The sequence below is a fragment of the Gekko japonicus genome, unplaced genomic scaffold (genome assembly GCF_001447785.1).
Source record: "Gekko japonicus isolate JY-2015 unplaced genomic scaffold, Gekko_japonicus_V1.1 scaffold33, whole genome shotgun sequence".
NCBI lineage: Eukaryota > Metazoa > Chordata > Lepidosauria > Squamata > Gekkonidae > Gekko > Gekko japonicus.
The window spans coordinates 1,286,022-1,304,063 of record NW_015174272.1 but is presented as its reverse complement, the minus strand read 5'-3'; the positions used below and the strand labels follow the sequence as shown (position 1 = coordinate 1,304,063).

At 45.6% G+C, this 18,042-nt stretch overlaps 1 protein-coding gene across 1 annotated transcript in view; it reads left to right on the top strand.

Annotated features, from left to right (window-relative positions):
• Positions 1-18,042, top strand: part of ADCY6 (adenylate cyclase 6) — a 56,225-nt gene that overhangs the window by 33,275 nt on the left and 4,908 nt on the right. Inside the window, exons 11-21 of the mRNA XM_015423694.1 lie at positions 4,547-4,572; positions 4,674-4,821; positions 4,956-5,053; positions 6,843-6,930; positions 7,890-8,006; positions 9,273-9,434; positions 10,094-10,269; positions 12,007-12,045; positions 13,546-13,675; positions 15,109-15,372; positions 17,868-18,042. The exon at positions 17,868-18,042 is cut by the window's right edge and continues 51 nt beyond it. Of these exons, the coding sequence (XP_015279180.1) occupies positions 4,547-4,572; positions 4,674-4,821; positions 4,956-5,053; positions 6,843-6,930; positions 7,890-8,006; positions 9,273-9,434; positions 10,094-10,269; positions 12,007-12,045; positions 13,546-13,675; positions 15,109-15,372; positions 17,868-18,042 (1,423 nt within the window). The remainder of the gene's footprint in view (positions 1-4,546; positions 4,573-4,673; positions 4,822-4,955; positions 5,054-6,842; positions 6,931-7,889; positions 8,007-9,272; positions 9,435-10,093; positions 10,270-12,006; positions 12,046-13,545; positions 13,676-15,108; positions 15,373-17,867) is intronic.

The following is an 18,042-nucleotide window of genomic DNA, read 5'->3' as shown; positions in this document are numbered from 1 at the left end:
CCGCTCTTTCAATTACCTTACCCAAAAAGGAAAGATTCAAGACTGGATAGTAATTGGCTGGATCGGTAGGATCCAGAGTTGGCTTTTTCAGGAGAGGAACACCACAGCCTCCTTCAGCCCCTCTGGATAGACCCCTGAGTCCTTTTGTTGTTCAGTCACACAGTCGAGTCCGACTCTTCGCGACCCCATGGACCAGATCACGCCAGGCCTTCTGGTCTTCCGCCGTCCTCTGAAGTTTGCTCAACTTCATGTTCGTTGCATCTATGACACTGTCTAACCATCTCATCCTTTGCCGTCCCCATCTTCTTTGACCTTCAATCTTTCCCAGCATCAGGGTCTTCTCCAGTGAGTGCTCCCTTCTCATTTGGTGGCCAAAGTATTTGAGCTTCAGTTTCATTATCTGGCCTTCCCGGGAACAGTCAGGGTTGATTCCTTTAGGATTTACTGATTTGATCTTCTTGCAGTCCAAGGGACTCTCAAGAGTCTTCTCCAGCACCATAGTTCAAAAGAATCTGTTCTTCGGCGCTCGGCCTTCCTTATAGTCCAACTCTCGCAGCCATACATGACTACTGGGAATACCATTGCTCTTAAGGTCCTCTTCACTTTCTGCCATTAGAGTGGTATCGTCTGCATATCTGAGGTTGTTGAACTTTTCCCCAGCAATCTTAATTCCCGCTTAATCAGTCCAGGGACAGATTAATAATGTCCACTAGGGGCCCCTGTATACCTTTGCCACCAGCCTTCACCAGCCACGAAGGACACAGGTCTAGGAGGCATGTGGTTGGCCTAACAGCACCCAGAATCCTGTCGACATCGACTCAAGAAAGCTGATTGAAAGTTTCCAAAAATGAATCCAAAGACAGCCATAGGGCCTCCAGGTCACTTACTGTATCAATAGTTGCTGTGAGGTCGTGGTGGAGGGACAAGACTTTTTCCGCAAAAGGGTTGCAAAGACTTCAGAGCTAAGAGCCAATTTCTTAACATTTTGATTCCTCTCAGTAAGATAAGTTAATGATCCAGTTACCCTAAACAGTTGTGCTGAGCGTGAGCTTCCGGACATGATGGTGGCTGCAAAAAACTCCTTATTCGTAGCCTTCACCGCCATCTCATAGGCATTCATAAATGTCCTATAAAAACATACAGTTCCCTTTAACAACTATTAAAAACCCATGCAATTACATGAGATATCAAAACTAGCTACACATGCACTCATGCACACAGAAATGTGCCACTGTGTGACAGAGTGTTGGACTAGATGGGCCATTGGCCTGATCCAACATTGGCTTCTCTTATGTTCTTATAATTGCTAAACCCCAGGAAAATAAGGTTTTCTTAGTCTGTGTGACCCATCCCTTCTGACCATATTCCCATCACTGGCAAAAGAAAATATAAATTCAGTACTTTTCCCACACCCATGCCAATGAAGTTAAATGCAAATCTCCCTTATAAATAAAAGCTGAATGGTGGTGGCACTTCTCTAGAACATTCCACACGCTCCAACGTCAGTTCGCTCTCTGATCTGTCATTCAGAGGGTCTCCCTATCCACTGGCTGCTTTGCCTGAGTCCTGCCTCCAACATTCTAAACATTTTGCTTTTCCTCTCCCCCCCATAGCCAGTCAGAACACAGAGGTTATTTGCATATGCAGCCTCATTGGCCTTTGCCTTGGAACACAGAGGTCGTTTGCATATGCGACTTGATTGGCTTTTGCCTCTAACATTCTGAACAGTTTGCTCTTCTGAGGTAACATGTGTCCAATCTCCAAGTGAGGGCTGGAGATCACTCAGAATTACAACTGCTTTCTGTCGGCTGTCCTGCCATGGGGGTGGGGTGGGGGCCTTGGATGTGGCCATGGGGCGGGGAGCTGATGAAACTGATGGGGGTGGAGGGAGGGCTGAGCAGTGCTTATCACCCAGAGACTGACAGTCAAACGGAGCGGGTAAATCAGACCTTGGAGCAATATATCCGTTGTTTCACAAACTTTCAACACTTTCCAGATGGCAGAGATCAGTTCCCCTGTAGAAAATGGTGGGCTCTGTATCCGTATATGCTGCTGAGGTGGCCCCCGTATGACAGCCAATGTGACGTAGCAGTCAGGGCTTCAGAGCACGGGAGAGGCTGCAGGTGTGTGGGGGGTGGAAAGCTGAAGAGTGAGGGGGAAATAAAGGTAGGTTGATGATTGGCTGGGAAGGAGATAGGGTTGGCAACTCCAGGTGGGAAATTCCTGGAGGTGTGAGGGATGGAGCCTGGAGAGGGTGAGGTTTCAGGAGGTGTGGGACCTCGGACAGGTACAAAGCCATAGACTCCACCCTCCAAACCAACTATTCCCTTCTGGGGAACCACTGTTGCCAATCTCCAGGTGAGGACTGGAGATCACTCAAAATTACAACTGTTCTTTAGGTAGCAGAGATCAGTTCCTCTGGAGAAAATGGTGGACTCAGTGTCATTATACCCTGCTGAGGTCTCCACAGCAAATCTAAGGCCGGGGCACCCGCTCAGAGCTTCTTTCTAGAGGTCGTTGTATGTATTTCTACAACGGGCCTTTTTCCTAGTTAAGTATATTATGCAAAATGGCTTGCAATCTTGAATTTGCATTACTTTAGATTTTTTTTTGAAGATTAAAATTCTAAAGCTCCTGTTTAAGGTGCACTTCAGCATAGTGCCACAATTTGCTGGTTGCTAAGCAACAGTCCTTGGTCTCACGTCATTTTATTGCTATGGGTGCAGTTAATTGTTGGTTGCTAGGCTGCAATTTGTTGCTATGACTCTGGTTGCTTGGTGGATTTTGGTAGCTTGGCATTGGTTGCCATAGTGTGGTTTGTTTCTGAGGATTTCACTGGTGTGGTGTTGGCAACTATGCCACCAGTTGGCACTTCTTGGTATGACATGGTTAGTTAGTGGCTTGTTGTTGCCATGGTGCTGTTGGCTGTAGTGCTCTCTGGCACTGCCTTGTGGTCACAGGAACTGTTGTTGTGGCTTATTCATCACTGCATTATCAAGGTTGGCTGATGTAGTGGTTAGAGTGCCGGACTGGAATCTGTGAGACCCAGGTTCAAATCCCTGCTCTGCCTTTAAGATTGCTGAGTGACCTTGGGCCAGTCACTCTCTCTTGGGCTAATCTGCCTCACAGGGTGGTTGTTATGAGGATGAAAATGAAGGGTGGAAGAATGAGCTCTGAGCTCCTTGGAGAAAGGTTGGAATAAAATTTACCAAGTACATAAAGACTGCAGGAGCCTGGTTGTACCAAGGGCCTTCTTAGTGGTTGTGGTCAGGGAATAGGCCTCAGCAGCAATTTGGGGCCACTTGAGCTACTGCCAGCTTATTCTAGGAAGAGCAGAATACTTTAATTACATAACAGAACTGTGGGGTAAGCTGCAACCTGTACCTGGAGCAGCAGGGGTACAGTGATGACAAGATAGTTGCCCAGACCATTTGTGTAACTCCTCCTTTCTCTAGGAGCATTTTCAAGCTTTCTTTGGGCCTCCTTTCCACCCAGTTGGCACACCTATAAGTTGAACATTAACCAGTTAGCAGGCAAGCAGCTAGGTTTATTGCGCTTCCCTTTCTAAAGCTCTGTGTGAGGGGAACTATGAGGGCGAGACCAGAGAAAGAGCTCTGCTGCTCCTCAACTTTGTGGCCAAGCACACACCAGCCTAAGGGGCTGAAGGCCATTCTCCTCATGCAGGCGGGAGGGGAGGGGTACGAGAGTTAGCTAGTTCAGAGCATCGGCCAGCATGGCAGAAGAGAAGAAGAGAAGTAGAGGACATATTGCCAGAAGGCCAAAACAAGATTGACCATAAATTTCCATGAGTTTCCACTGGTGTGCGTGTTACTGTGAATGGCATGTATCCATTCCCTCCATGGAACACTGAAGGGGGTTTCACAGCCTTGTCTGTTCCTTGAAGTTCCTTCTGACCCCTGGAAGGATCATTCTCAAGGTTGTGGGATACTTGCAGAGGAACAGCTGCATGGGTTGGGAGTCGAAAGTGAGGAAAGACAAGGGCATGAAATTGTTCCTTCTCTTGTAAGCTCCCTTGAGGAAAGGAGACTGTTTCACCCCCTCGTCCTTCCTCACTATAGCCTCCCAACCTACATGGCTTTTCTTCTCTAATCTCTATAGGTCCTGCAACCTCAGGGATGATCTTTATGAGGGTCACAAAGGGCTTCCATGCATAGGTGGATGTATATGCCGAGACTGTTGACACCTATAATGGAATATTGACAATCTCAAGCACCTCCAGTGAATGAATGTCTAACAACAAAGACCGATGAGTGTGGACAGTCACCTAATTGTGATAGCCATTATTTGTCAGTGTAACTGTACAGTTTAAGCATTCCTTAACTACATGTTTGTGGGATTTATTACACACTCTTGCAGCTGTCAGCAATCTCTGCATTTTGGACCCTTCTCTGTAAAACATTAGTGCGTTCACATGGAAATATAAAGATGTCCTTTAAGAATATTTTTGTATTATGCAATTGCTTAACTGCTGTGAACACTTCAATGCAAGGAAAATTTTTAAATGTATCTTTTTCTTCTACCTCAGGGGATTGATGATTCCAGTAAAGACAAGTAAGTGCCTTCACATTATCATTGAATTGGTGTCCTGACATTGCTCTGCTATGTGGTGCTGTTTCATTCTTGTTATCAACCTGGAACTTCTTCTCTTGCAGCCGAAGTACGCAGGAAGCCCTGAATCCCGAAGATGAGGTGGACGAATTTCTGGGCCGTGCTATTGATGCCCGAAGTATTGACCAGCTGCGCAAGGATCATGTCAAACGCTTCTTGCTCACTTTCCAGAAACCTGAGTTGGAGAGAAAGGTGCCTTCCCTTTGCTGCTAGAGCCTCTGAGTTCCAAACTGGGGATCGTGAATGGTTGTCTCCTCCTGTTCCTCCTCATTCTGGACCAGAACCCCTAGATATAACTTCCCTTTTCTTCTCCTTCAACACTGCAGTATTCCAAGAAGGTGGACACTCGCTTTGGGGGCTATGTGGCTTGCACCGTGCTTGTCTTCTGCTTCATTTGTTGTATCCAGATTGTCATCTTCCCTCAGTGAGTGATACATATGAAGGAGTATGTTCTCTGTGTACTATTTCTGCAAATGCATTGCCTATATACATATTGCAAGTAGTGTTGCCAGTAGGCTTGGGAAACAAATGTTCTGACCCTTTAATAGAGGCTTAATGTGTGGAAATGGGCAGCTGACGTTTTTCATGGCCTGGAGGGAAATGACTTCACCTGGTAAATAACGTCCCTACTAAAGAGATATGAGTTCTTTCTTCAGGCTTATTAGCAACCCCAGTTGCAGGTGTTCCACTATCCTCTTTAGCAGACTTGTTCAGTATACTGTGTATGTCAGACACAGGTATGTACAGATTATGGCTTGGATCCTGCATCTGCCTGTACTCCTCTTCATCTCTTGCAGAGGCAGTTCTCCACTGTAGGGCATACTTCCTCTGGCCCTAGGCACTTCTGCTTGCACAAGCTGGATGTCTTTCAATGAGCCAAAAGGTACCAGCTGGGAGAGGAATATGCTCCACAATGGAGAACCACCTCTGCCTTGAAAAGAGTGGAAAGGCAGGTGTAGGATCCGAGCCTGTTGTCCCCAGCACAATGGTCCCCAGCACAACCTCCACAGTGCATACCATGTTTCCTACCAGCAGATGCACAGCAACTCCATGCCACCTATCTCTAATGAAGGAAGTCTCTGACACTCTCAGGAAAGCAGAGGGAAAAACCTAAAGACAACTGTGTAGAAAAGTGCAGCTTCTCCTGAATCGGGGGGGGGGGCATAACTGAGCAATCAGAGTAGAAACAGGAAGATATCCTTTCTACCTTTAGCTCATTCTGGCTTGGCAGTAATAAAATATTTTTCTCCCACAACTGTTCTCAGAGAATTCCAGTTTCATAGCAAGCTGGGGATTTCATAGCAAGCTGGGGATTTATGTCTATAACTATGTCATCTGTACTGCCCTACCAGGCAGGGGTCATTTTGTAGAAAATGAGGTGCAGGAGCTCATTAGCATAACTCATTAGCATAACTTAATTTGCATATGCCACACCTCCTGACATCGCCGGAAGTGTGTCAGAAGGCAACACCCACCGCTCAGGCTCCACTGGACTGTTTTGGATTGCTAGCTATTGGGGGGGGGACATGCAGAACTGCCCTTGCAGAGGAGGGAGAGCTTGTACCTGAATAAAACTTGGTCTTAAAGGTACCACTGGACTGTTTTGGGCCGGGGGGCTCTGCAACTTACCTAGCTGCTTCTTGTTCTGACTGAGGGCTGCTGGGAGCAGGGGGTGGGGCTTGTTGCATGTGCCCGCCCCCTGGGCTCTTTACTGCCGGAGCTTCGCTCCTGTGCGCTCCTGCAGGAAATGACCCCTGCTACCAGGTATAGGATGGAGTGCAAATGCAGTGAGCCACCAGTATGGGTAGGGCTGATTACACTAAACGGATGAAATTGATGATTTTGAAATGAAGGATTTTGAGAGAGAGTATCACAGAGTGAAAGAGGGATACATGGGGAAAGACCACTGGGGTATGAAGCTTTGTGGGATTGTTCCGGCAGAGGGTTGTACTGTGAACTGGATCCTTAGACAAAGCAAAACTGGCCCTGATAACAGGAGAATGACTCAAGTGGGGGAGCACAGACTGAGCCTTATGTACCAGGGCTGCTTAAACTCAGTACCTCTTACTGTATTCAGAACAGAAGATGATAGAACTGTCACATGGTAATGACATAATGCACCATATCAACATGGTGAAAGAACTCAGGTGGTAAAATAAACTTATGTCATGGTCTTTGGTTGCTGAGGCTGATCCTGCCCCCTCTCCCCACAGCTCCCCTCTGATGCTTGGCGCCTACATCAGCATCTTCGTCACCCTGGCCACCATCCTTTTTGTCTGCGCCATCTACTCCTGCCTTGGCGTGAGTGACTCAGTTCATTGGGAGCCCTGTATGAGTGACCCTCGAGTTGTCCCTTGGAATCCTCTGACCTTGCTTCCCCCAGCCATTGGGCCCTACCTGAGCCCATCCCTTCACCTAGAGTATGCATAATTCAGACCAATTCCACATGGAGCCTACAGTTTTTGTCATGGTTTCTTCCCAGTCTCTTGGAGGCTTGGATTCTCTACACCGAATGAGGGTACCGGTGCCCTGGTATCAAATTTGGCTCCTGTCAAGCTGTGGGAGGGCGGCGAGATGAGGAAAGGAAAGGCAGGTCTGTAGCCAGCAGCAGAAGCCGAATCCCTGAGTTGCTCTGACTAGTGAGCAAATATGACTAGGAAGTGTATCTGAGAAAAAATTCACAGATGTTATAGAATGAGGTGGTAGAATGCTGAGGTGTTTTCAGACTGAATTTCGTGTCTCAAACGCTTTGCAAATAGAAACAGTTGCTACCCACTCCCCTTTGCTTGATGTGCTTTCTTCTTGATGAGCTAGTATTCTGTTTGTGTGGACTTTTTTTCCTTATTCAAAGGAATATCCAAAGCTTGAATCCACCACTTGGGGTCTGAAGTGGTATAGTCCAGTCCCATCTCATTCTCCTACATGTGTGAACCCTATGTCAGAGTATCCCCCTGACCTTCACTGGCCTATTGTACGTAAAAGGCTTCTCTAATGGTTGAGTTGAGCTCCCTGTAATTTCCTCCTTTTTGTTCACCACCAGCCCAGCCCAGGCCAGCCAAAACTCTGCTTGATGTCCCTAAGACCTGCTGTGGTCTTGGCACCTAGTTCTTGTGCTAGCTGGGTTGGGAGCAGTAGATAGGAAACTTGCTCCGGTTTCATTGCTGTGAAGCAAGCCAATTCCAAGTTCTTAACCAAGCTGGTGGGGATAGTAGTAATTTCAGGGTCCTTCCATCTCACAATTCTTTCTCCTCTCCCTACAGCCGTTTCCAGCTGCTTTGCAGCAGCTGTCCCGCAAGATCATCCAATCTCGAACCAACAGCACAATCACTGGTGTGGCTGCCATTCTGCTTGTCTTTTTCTCTGCCTTCATCAACATGGTATGAAGGGGTATGGAGGTTTAATGAAGCTTGAGGTGGGCCTGTGCATAAGTTCTTGGCAGTCAGGCCTCTGAATGCAAGGGCTAGCCCGGATTAAGGTCTGATCAAATCTGAAAAATGCACAGATCTTACTTTATCTGTCGTTTCCTAAGAGATCTAAAAACCATGTGAAAGGAGCATCACCTTTGATATTGAATGCACTCCTTTGGCTTGTCCCATTGAGAAAGGGGAGACACAGATGCTGCAGGTGTTTGAAACAATACAAAAGCCTGATGAATGTCTTCAGAAGGGTAGTCCTGTCAGTCTTCACTAGCAAGACAAACAGGAGACTCTAGAGACTTAACAAAACTTACTCCAGCATAAACCTTCATAAAAAAGAATGAAGGCAAAGACAAATGCTGATAATGCAGCGGGAAAGTGAAAATGTATGGAATAGAATATGGAAAAGTCCCTTCGCGTTTTGCTGTAGCTTCATCAGGGGATTTCTAAACATGTTCATCTACAGTACTTTTCCCAGCTGTTGAATTCAGATCAGCATCTAGGAAAACACTGTAGAAAAACACATTTAGAGACTCCCCTGGTGGAAGCTATGCCAGAACACGTAGGAGCTTTTCAGTATTCTATGGATACATTTTCACGTTTCCACTGCATTACCAGCATTTGTCGTTGCCTTCTTTCATCTTGTTGACTGGTGCAGCCCCTTTTGTTTTGCTGTTAATAAACTTTTGAGAGCCAGAGCTGTTTTCATCATGAAGAGAGGTCTAGCTCACAAAAGCTTACACTGAAAAATCTTATGCTTTCCATAGTCTCTAAGATGATACTGGACTTGTGTTTTGTTATGATACAAACCCTGCTTGTTGGAGGCAAAAGCTGGATGATTCCACCTTCAGACTGTTGTCTGTCTCCAGCCTTGGAGTGGAAGGGGTTCTCACTGTCTTGTTTCCATAATCCTGCTGCCATGAGCAGTGTTCCCTCTAAGCTGAGTTAGTGTGAGCTGGCTCACCATTTTTTTAGCCTCTGGCTCACAAATTTTTGTCTTAGCTCAGGAAGGATGGCTCCAGAGCAAACTAATTTATGCAGTAGCCAAATCGCTCGCTCACAACTTTAATGCCAGTAGCTCACAAAGTGGATTTTTTGCTCACAAAACATCTTAGAGGGAACATTGGCCATGAGTCTGGGAAGCTGGGGCTGGGTAGCTCCAGAGTAATGGAGCAGCAGTGAAGTCCTTTTTTGCCCTACATAGCCATTTTCCCCCTCTCAACTCAGTTTGCTTGCAGCCGAATCCAGCTCCAAGATTGTGTGGCTGATTTTCTGAACGTTACTCCAGCTGCTGTGGGTCCTTGCCTTCTTCGTGCCCTCAACTACTCATTGGCATCAGACAATCCCCCCTGCCAGGGAAACAGTGTTTCTAGCTGCAGCTTTCCTGAGGTAAATGTGGTTCAGAGATTCGGTGTAGAGAAGAATGGGAAGCTAGACATGGTGTGAGGGTAAAGCTTGGGAAGATTTGTGGACAAGGCTCAGAGCTATCTTGTTGGGGCCCAGAGAAGTACTTTCTTTATCACTTGGAGAATTCTGTTTCCTCCTCTCTTGCCCCCAGAAATGTGGAGTGCCTTGATAGCTGGGCTGGGATGAGAGTAGCTTTTTTTTCCCTAGGCCTTGGAGGATGAACTGGTTTGGAAGATGGGTGGGAAATTGTCTGAAGATAGAAAAAGAACATTCTGTAAGGAATGCCCTGCCAGGTCATATCAAACGTCCACCTAGTTCAACATCCTATTTCAGTGAAGCCCACAAGCAAGACATGATGACATCAACCCGTCCTTGTTTCACCTCCAGACACAGGGCAACCAATGAACATGGGGATTCATTGAGCTATCTGAACTAATAGCTATTGATCCGTTGTCTGTGAGTTTTATCTAATGCCCCTTTTGAAGTCATCTTAGCCAGTAGCTACGGCTGCATCTTGTGGCAGTAATTTCCACCAGTTAGTTATGGCTGCCGTGAAGAAATAGAGAGGGGAGAAGAGTGAGAGTCTGCTTTGGCTCTTCTTGGGGAGAACATGATATCTCTTTTCCTCTTCTTTCTTACAGTATTTCACTTATTCTGTGCTGCTGAGCCTGCTGGCGAGTTCCGTCTTCCTGCACATCAGCAGCCTGGGGAAGCTGGCACTGCTGGTGGGGATGGAGGCTGTGTACCTGGCCCTGGCAGAAGGCCCTCAGGGGGTGCTGTTTGACAACTATGACTTGCTGGTGGTTGCTCATGCCTTGTAAGAGTCCCCTTCCTGGTTGGGAAGGAAGAATTCCAGTCTTTACCTCTCAGCTCTAATGTCCTCTGAGTGATTGAAAGTGGGGAGGGTCCTCTGATCTCTGTTCTGGCTTGCCTTCTTCCATTCCCTCTTCATAATTGGCTTTTTCCCAAACAGGGAGTCAAAACGAATAATTGAGCGAGAAGCCACAGTTCTCTGTAAAAATGTCTCCTCATTGTTTAATGTAGCACTTCGCAAAATAATGTGAACCAAAGCCTCATCCTTGCCCTAGGGAACTTGCAATCTGAATTTAAGCAGGGAGATGATAGTGAGGGAAGGTAGGAAAGGCTGTGTTCAAAAACGGTTCTGAGAACTTAGGTATGTTTTGATTAGGACTGACACCTGAGGGCTTAAGCTGAAGGGCTTGTGGATTTTGAAGAGGGGTATAGGGGAAGAATGAGAGAGGTGGTGCCTCATCAGTGTCCTGGATGGGAGTTTTAGGCCTAAATGGCTGCAGGAGAGACTGGGCAGAATCATTTAAGAAAATGGGAGGCCTTCAGGTGGCTGAGGGGAGAAACTTCCCATGATGCTCAGTTGGTTGTACATTTATTGTAATCAAATGCATCTGCATAGCCTGCTAGTAGTAGCCCAATGTGAGAGGGGAAGGGGCTTCTAAATTCTTTTATCCTCTGGCATTTTTTTCTGCTAAAAAATTATTTACTGTGTTGCTGTCCCTCCAGCAAGATATATGTATCTTTTCCTTCCTCCCCTGTTTGAAGGGTACAGATTAGCAGAGCAGTTTTTAACAGAAAAGCCGCTGTAAGGGAAAGGGCTACCTTTCCTTCAACACACAGTCTTCCTTCTCATTGCACCCTCCATGGCTACAAGTGGTCTAGTGGGTTTGCCTGTCTCTCTCTTGTGCATTTTTATCTCACCCTTCCTCCAAGGAGCTCCGAGTGACATACACAGATCTGCCTTTCCCACTTTATCCTCATAACAAGCTCATGAGATAGGGTAGGCTGAGAATATAGCTGGCCCAAGGTTACCCAGCAAGCATCGTGGCAGGGTGGAGATTTCTAACTGGACCTCCTGGATCCTTGTCCAGTCACTGTTCTACTTCCTTGAGTCATAACACTGGAGGAGCAAAGATTTTGGGTCAGGATAGATGGGAATATGAGTTGACAGGGGACATTGCTGTCGAAAGCTTTGAAAGTAAGGGCAAGGTATTTGTGTCGGGCACAGGATGGGCAACCAGTTTAAAAATTCAAGTGGAGGCATTACGTGGTCTGACCAATGAGATGTGTGAATGGGCAGCTGAGGTTTGGATAACAGTGAGGAGGAAACTGAGGTACAGAACAGGAGAGGGTCAAACACAATTAGGCAAAGCAGGAGATAAGCAGAGCATATACCAGAGAACTGGAGGGGAAGGGCTGATTCTACTCAAATTGTGTAGGTAGAAATGATGTTCTTGGTAAACATCTGAATTTGGGAGGAAAGTAGGAGATGGTGGAGGAGCCCCTGTTGAACATCAGTCCTTTTATGAATCTTCTGGGTGCTGTGTAACCAAAACAATAAGGCATTCAGATGTTTCCTCTTGTTCAGTACTAAGGGTTCCAATTCCTGCTCCACAGCTGAAATCTCCATTGTCTCCCAGTTCATTTCCCAGCTCCACCCAACTCATCAGGTGTTCAGTCCTAAAGGGTGTCAAGTGGTCTCTGGGTCCCTCTTGTACAAAAACTCTTCCTCTTTCTTCTACAGGCCAACAGCTGTCAATGAGACCCAGAATGGCCAAGACTGGTAAGTAGGTACAGACATGGACTGAATGGGGGGACATGTATTCTGCCTGTGGTAGGAGTGGAGGGTTCCTAGAGAGGGGTTTGAAGTTGCCTTATATTGGATCAGACTTTTGGCCAGTATTGTCTACTTTCATTGCAGTGGCTCTCCAGGATCTCAGGCAAGAGGTCTTTCATGTCGCCTGATCCTTTAAAGTGGAGATGCTGGGGCCTGAACCTGGGACCGTCTACATTCAAAGCAGATGCTCTGCCACTGAGCCATAACCCATCCCAACCCTTCTGGGGGAAAACTTGAGCGTATAATTGTTGTCTCTACAATTTTGTGTGGTGCCTCCCCCCTCCTTTATCCCTTATGATTAAAGGGGGTGGTTTTTGCAGAATGTTTCTTGGGATTACAGTTGGCTAGGAAGATGGGGGAGTTTCATGTTCCTTTGTTTTTGGCTTTGGGAGGAACAGGGACTGAGAAGTCTTTTGGATCTTTGGGCGGCAGGTTGTCACTTTCTCCTGCTCTGTTACTTTCATGGTATCAGACCACATGGAACCCTCTACTGAGTAAACCCAAGTACAAGATGGGTACGTTCCCTCAGGAGTTTAAAGACTAATTAAGACTGTGGAGGCAAGGATGGGGGTGGGGAGAGGAAGACAGCATTGTGGAGGACAGTCTGTGATAATAAGGGACAAATTTGAGCAAATGCAGATCTGTGCCTTCGCTGGGCTGAAAGCTAAAGAGTTAGGCCAAAAACTTCATGGAAGATGTGGGTTTTAGGGCAGAGCTGGGAAGGAGAGACAGAGAAGGCCAAGCATAGCTTTATTCCAGACAAAAGGGGCAGCAATGGAGGACGGCCTACTTTCTTCTTGAGAGCAGGAGCTAAAGCTAGTCAGGTTGGAGGAGCAAGGTTTGCAGGCAAGCTATGGTTCCATCCACACAGTGACAATTCCCCATTGTGCTGTTGTTGTCTCGGTGAATGCAGAGGCATTTGCAGAGACAATTTGGCAGCACTTTGGGGTTCTCCATACTTACTCCTTGTGCCTGCCATTTCCCCCCTCCCCATGAGATTGTTAAAACTCTGTCATTGTCATGTTGCTGTATAGCATAACTCAGTAGTAATACTGCGTATTACCATTTGTTTTAAGCCAGCAACAGTCCTCCAGTGGCACAGGGTGGTGGTGGTGGTAATGGTTGCTGTGAGAGGATGACAGCAGCGCAGTGGCACTGCTGTGGGCCTGAGGTTCAGAAATGTAAACTTTCTTGTCCACGTGGTATACTTAAGCCACTTCAACTGTGATCTTTTAGGAAAAATCACAGCAAAGCAGGTCTGGGAAAAGCAGAGGGAAACCTGGAAAGTGAACAGTTGGAGGACAACATTGTGTGAATGCTTCAGAAACACCACTCTGGTTTGGAAGCTAAGGTGGAGCAGCACAGCTCTGTGGATGCAGCCTGTATGTGGGTGTGAGAGCAAAAAGATAATGCCATCTCTTTACTCATCTCCTTTCTTTCCAACAGCCAAACAGAAGGGAAGGTGGCCCTGCAGTACATGACTCCTGTCATCCTGCTGCTTTTTGCCTTGGCGCTTTATCTGCATGCCCAGCAGGTGGAGTCCACTGCCCGCCTTGACTTCCTCTGGAAGCAACAGGTAGTAAGGAAATAGATTCTACTGTGGAGGTGGTGTTGTGGTGTTGATGAACCCTAGGAACAGTTAGAGCTTGCCTTTTGCACGGCACAAGATATGGCTTGGATCTACTTGAGCCTTTCTGCAGATGGAAGGCTTTTCAATGTATAGAAGTGATCTCCTCACTTCTCCCTGTCCATTTTGGGCTTCAGCAAGGGAGAAGGAGAAAAAGTTGTGCTCCCCAGATAGAAATCCTTCCACCCACTGAAATACTACAATGGATTCATCCCTATGTCGTCTTCTGGTTTTCCAAGCTTGACATACTGAGGAGGGCTACTGTAACAGAGCAGAAAGGTCAGCATGTATTGAGTTCACTGACACACCAGTACCCCTTACTGGGCAAGCTGTCAAAAGACACAGAAGCAGATGCGTCGAGGGCCATGGGCACCGGCTTCTGTAGTGACTCTGTAGAGTACTCATTTCAGGTCTATGCAAAAGGAAGTGAAATGGGATTCTTCACAACCCCCCCCCCCAAAAAAAAACACATCCTACTTGGAAAAAACCCAAAACTTGTAGACTGCAGTGTAGCAGAACTCTAAATACAGTACACTTTGTGGTATACATGACACTGTTGTGTAGTGCACATAAAAATATGTAAAAACATAAGTTGTTATAGTTAATAAGTACGGCTGCCAAGTCTCAGTGATGGATCACTTTGGTTAAAAAGGTGTTCCCAATTTAATCAGGCAACATTAAAAAGGGGTGTGTGTCACAGAAGCAGATGCTATCTTAAAAGAAACCTACCCCGACAGGGAATGCCTCTTCTAAGAGGGTGTTTGCTGTGTACAACATTGTTAAAGCAAGGTAATTTTTCCTTCAGAACTGTTATTTTATACATATACTGATTTAACTGATTTGTTCTTAAACTCATATGATAGATGAGGTGATACCCTTACCACAATGTGTGAATAAGTACATCAGAAGTTATTTTTAAGTGTCACATTATTTTAGGATTACCCCACTTGTAGCAACTTTTTAAATATTTTGTATCAGTGTGTAAGTCCTCTAATGTGATTGTGTGCACCCCATCATCATACTGTGGGAGTTTAAACTTAGTGCATTTTTAAAAGTAAGTTTCTAGCCTTTAAGACTGTGGTGATCAGATTAAAAGTATGGGGATTTGCACAATGAAATCTGAGATTAAAGAAAGGACTGAACAGGATGTCAGTGGCCAAGGATTTGACTGTTACTGAAGGAGGAAAAGAATATGTTAATGAAATATATATACAGAGTTGATGACTATATAATTTATTCAGGTTACAGAATTCAGCTTTACCCTGAGTGGAACTTGTGGGTACTTGTTCCATAGTACATACAATGAAAGCTGGGCATTTTAAAGGAATTATGAGGTCTGTATAACAGATGCCCTCCTTATTTCTTCCCACATCTGCTCCCAGGCTACAGGTGAGAAAGAGGAGATGGAAGAGCTGCAGGCCTATAACCGCCGGCTGTTGCACAATATCTTGCCAAAGGATGTGGCTGCTCATTTTCTGGCCCGTGAGCGCCTCAACGATGAGTTGTACCACCAGTCATGTGAGTGCGTCGCTGTCATGTTTGCCTCGATCAGCAACTTCTCAGAGTTCTATGTGGAGCTGGAAGCCAACAACGAGGGTGTTGAATGTCTGCGGTTGCTCAATGAGATCATTGCCGACTTTGACGAGGTAATGTGTATGCATTTTGCCATGGGGTTAGAAAGGCTCAGGCACCAAAGGCTACTAAGGGGCTATGAGATTGGGGAGTTCCTAGACTATGCTGCAAGGAGCGTGTTTTAGGCTGCATGTGGTGGTTTTCCCTCATGTTCCCTGTGCTGCCACCATCCCATAGTCTGGGAACAGGTTTTTGAGGTGAATCCAGACAGTACTTTTTCATTGTGTTGAGTTTTGCAGTTGCTGGTGGGATCTAATATGCCTGAAAAAAGGTCCAGTAAGCAATGCCTTCAACAGAGATCGCGTTAGAAAAGCGGCGACAAAGTCCTTTGTCCAATGCATGGTCCACCATTTGTTAGCCTTGTTTTACTTTTCTTATAGCAGAGCCCCTCACTTTTTCACTGCTCAGTCATTCCGTTTTTCCCAATGATGGGCAAGTGTCATTAAAATTGGTTCTACATGGCATTTTATTCAGTGCTGTACTTCCCGTTTTTTAAAAAAAATTGACAACGCCTGTCCTGACAGGCAAGACCTTACTGTGTGTTTATTTGGAAGTAAGTCTCATTCAGCCAAAGTTCCACTTCTTCATTCAACTGTCTCTTAAACTTCATAAAATTTATTTTTATTTAAAACATTTGTATGCTGCCTTTCTGCACAAATTATGGTTTCCAAGACAGTGAACAATCAAAACAATGTTAAAGTGTGTGTGTATGTGTATATATATATGTGTGTATATATATATGTGTGTGTGTATATATATGTGTGTGTGTGTGTATACACACACACACACACACACATATATATATATAGATAGATATAGATAGATATAGATATAGTTTAATATTGTTAGTCTTAAGAAGTGGATGTACTTGCTTGATGGACATTTGAAGATTATATTTTGCAGTCCATTGAAATTGTGAACTGAGAATCTGTGAAGTCTTTCTTTTGGGAGTGTCAAATAGTAAATGTTAGATATGGCTTTAAACCTCCAGCCTATTTATTGCAGCTCATGTATTTCACATATTGAATATTGATGTACATTTGAGAAATATTTGGAGCCTTATGTGATGTTAAGTCATATATGTGTTGGTCTGAAGCAGCAGAACAAAGTTTGAGTCCAGTGGCACCTTTAAGACCAACAAAGTTTGATTCTGGGTATAAGCTTTTGTGTGCAGGCACACTTCCTCAGATAAGATCTGACCAGGTGCCACTGGACTCAAACTTCATTCTGTTGGAATGGTTGGGTTAGGTTCATCTGGAGGAGGCCGTCCATAAGGTATGCTGGCCCCAAGCTGTGTAGCCTTTAAAGGTCAGTACTGGAACCTTGAATCGGGCCCAGAAGCAAATTGGGAGCCAGTGTAGATGGAATAAGATGGGAAAGATATAGTCCCAGTGATCCACTCCAGTTGCCACATAACCATTTCGCAAACCTTTTTCATGATCATAATTTTGTGATTGTGTAATTACGATCATAATATATAGAAGGGGAAAAAATGACCAGTATGCAGAGAGAGCAGCACACAGTGCCTTTCACTCTGTCCTGCCACTGATGCACAGAAACTAGTGAATTCAGGAATGTTGCAACCATAGTGAATGAACAGGAAGTAACTACTTAAGGAAAACAAAAGGCAGTAGTCTCAAGAAGCCTCAGTAGACTAGACTGGCTGATATTACAGTTACAATCTTATAGCTTTTAAAAAATGCTACCAAAAATGCTTCTGAAAACAGATGGGAGGCTAGTAAGTTAACTGATCGAGCGCACTGGCTTGAACAGCAGTGTCAGGGTTCTCTATAGAAGCTGAGTGACAAATGCGGTTGATTCCATACTAGCCAACTCCCCAGGTGCCTCTTCCAGTTTGTGGGAGGAAGCAGTGGGTGAGCGACTATCCGTTGTTGGTGCTCCTGAGTGGAGTGGCCCTACTGCAGGGGCCACTCGGCTTGCTCCAAGGCCATTCTCTCGCTACCCAGTCTACTCCTGTCCTTGGAACAGAACATTCTTAAAGGCTGTTTACTCCAAATTTACTCCAGCACAAAGTTTTGTCCAGTCTGAGCTCACTGCATCAGATGCCCCTCTGGAATAACTTACCCTTTTAAACCCTTGTTAAATTTTAGTTTCCTTTTGAAATATGCAAAACTGCTGTAGAGGCTGAAGGTGGAGAGGATGGTGTTTCTAGGTGACCACATGAGGTTACTGGATTTCTGCTTCAAAACTTCAGAACTCGATTTTTCAGAGGAAAGGTACATTTGGAGACTAGCCCCTGTTCTCTAAAAACAATACAGCTGCACCCAGAGACAGTGCTGGATAGAGCAGATTGCATGTTGACAGGCCAGTGAAAGAAGAGGTATGAAGTTGTGATCTGCCTGCACAGTATGGTTTGTGAGAACAGATAACAGCTATTGGGGCAACATTCCAGCAGCAGCATGTTAAAACTAGTGGTGCAGTCTTGAGCCAAGAGGACCATCCTGGCCTTAATCAAAACTGATGATTCCTTCCACCTTACTCTTTGTAGATTATTAGTGAGGACAAGTTCAGGCAGCTGGAGAAGATCAAGACGATAGGCAGCACCTACATGGCAGCCTCAGGGCTGAATGACAGCACCTATGACCGCGAGGGACGCTCTCATATCACAGCACTGGCTGACTACGCAATGCGACTCATGGAACAGATGAAATATAACAATGAAC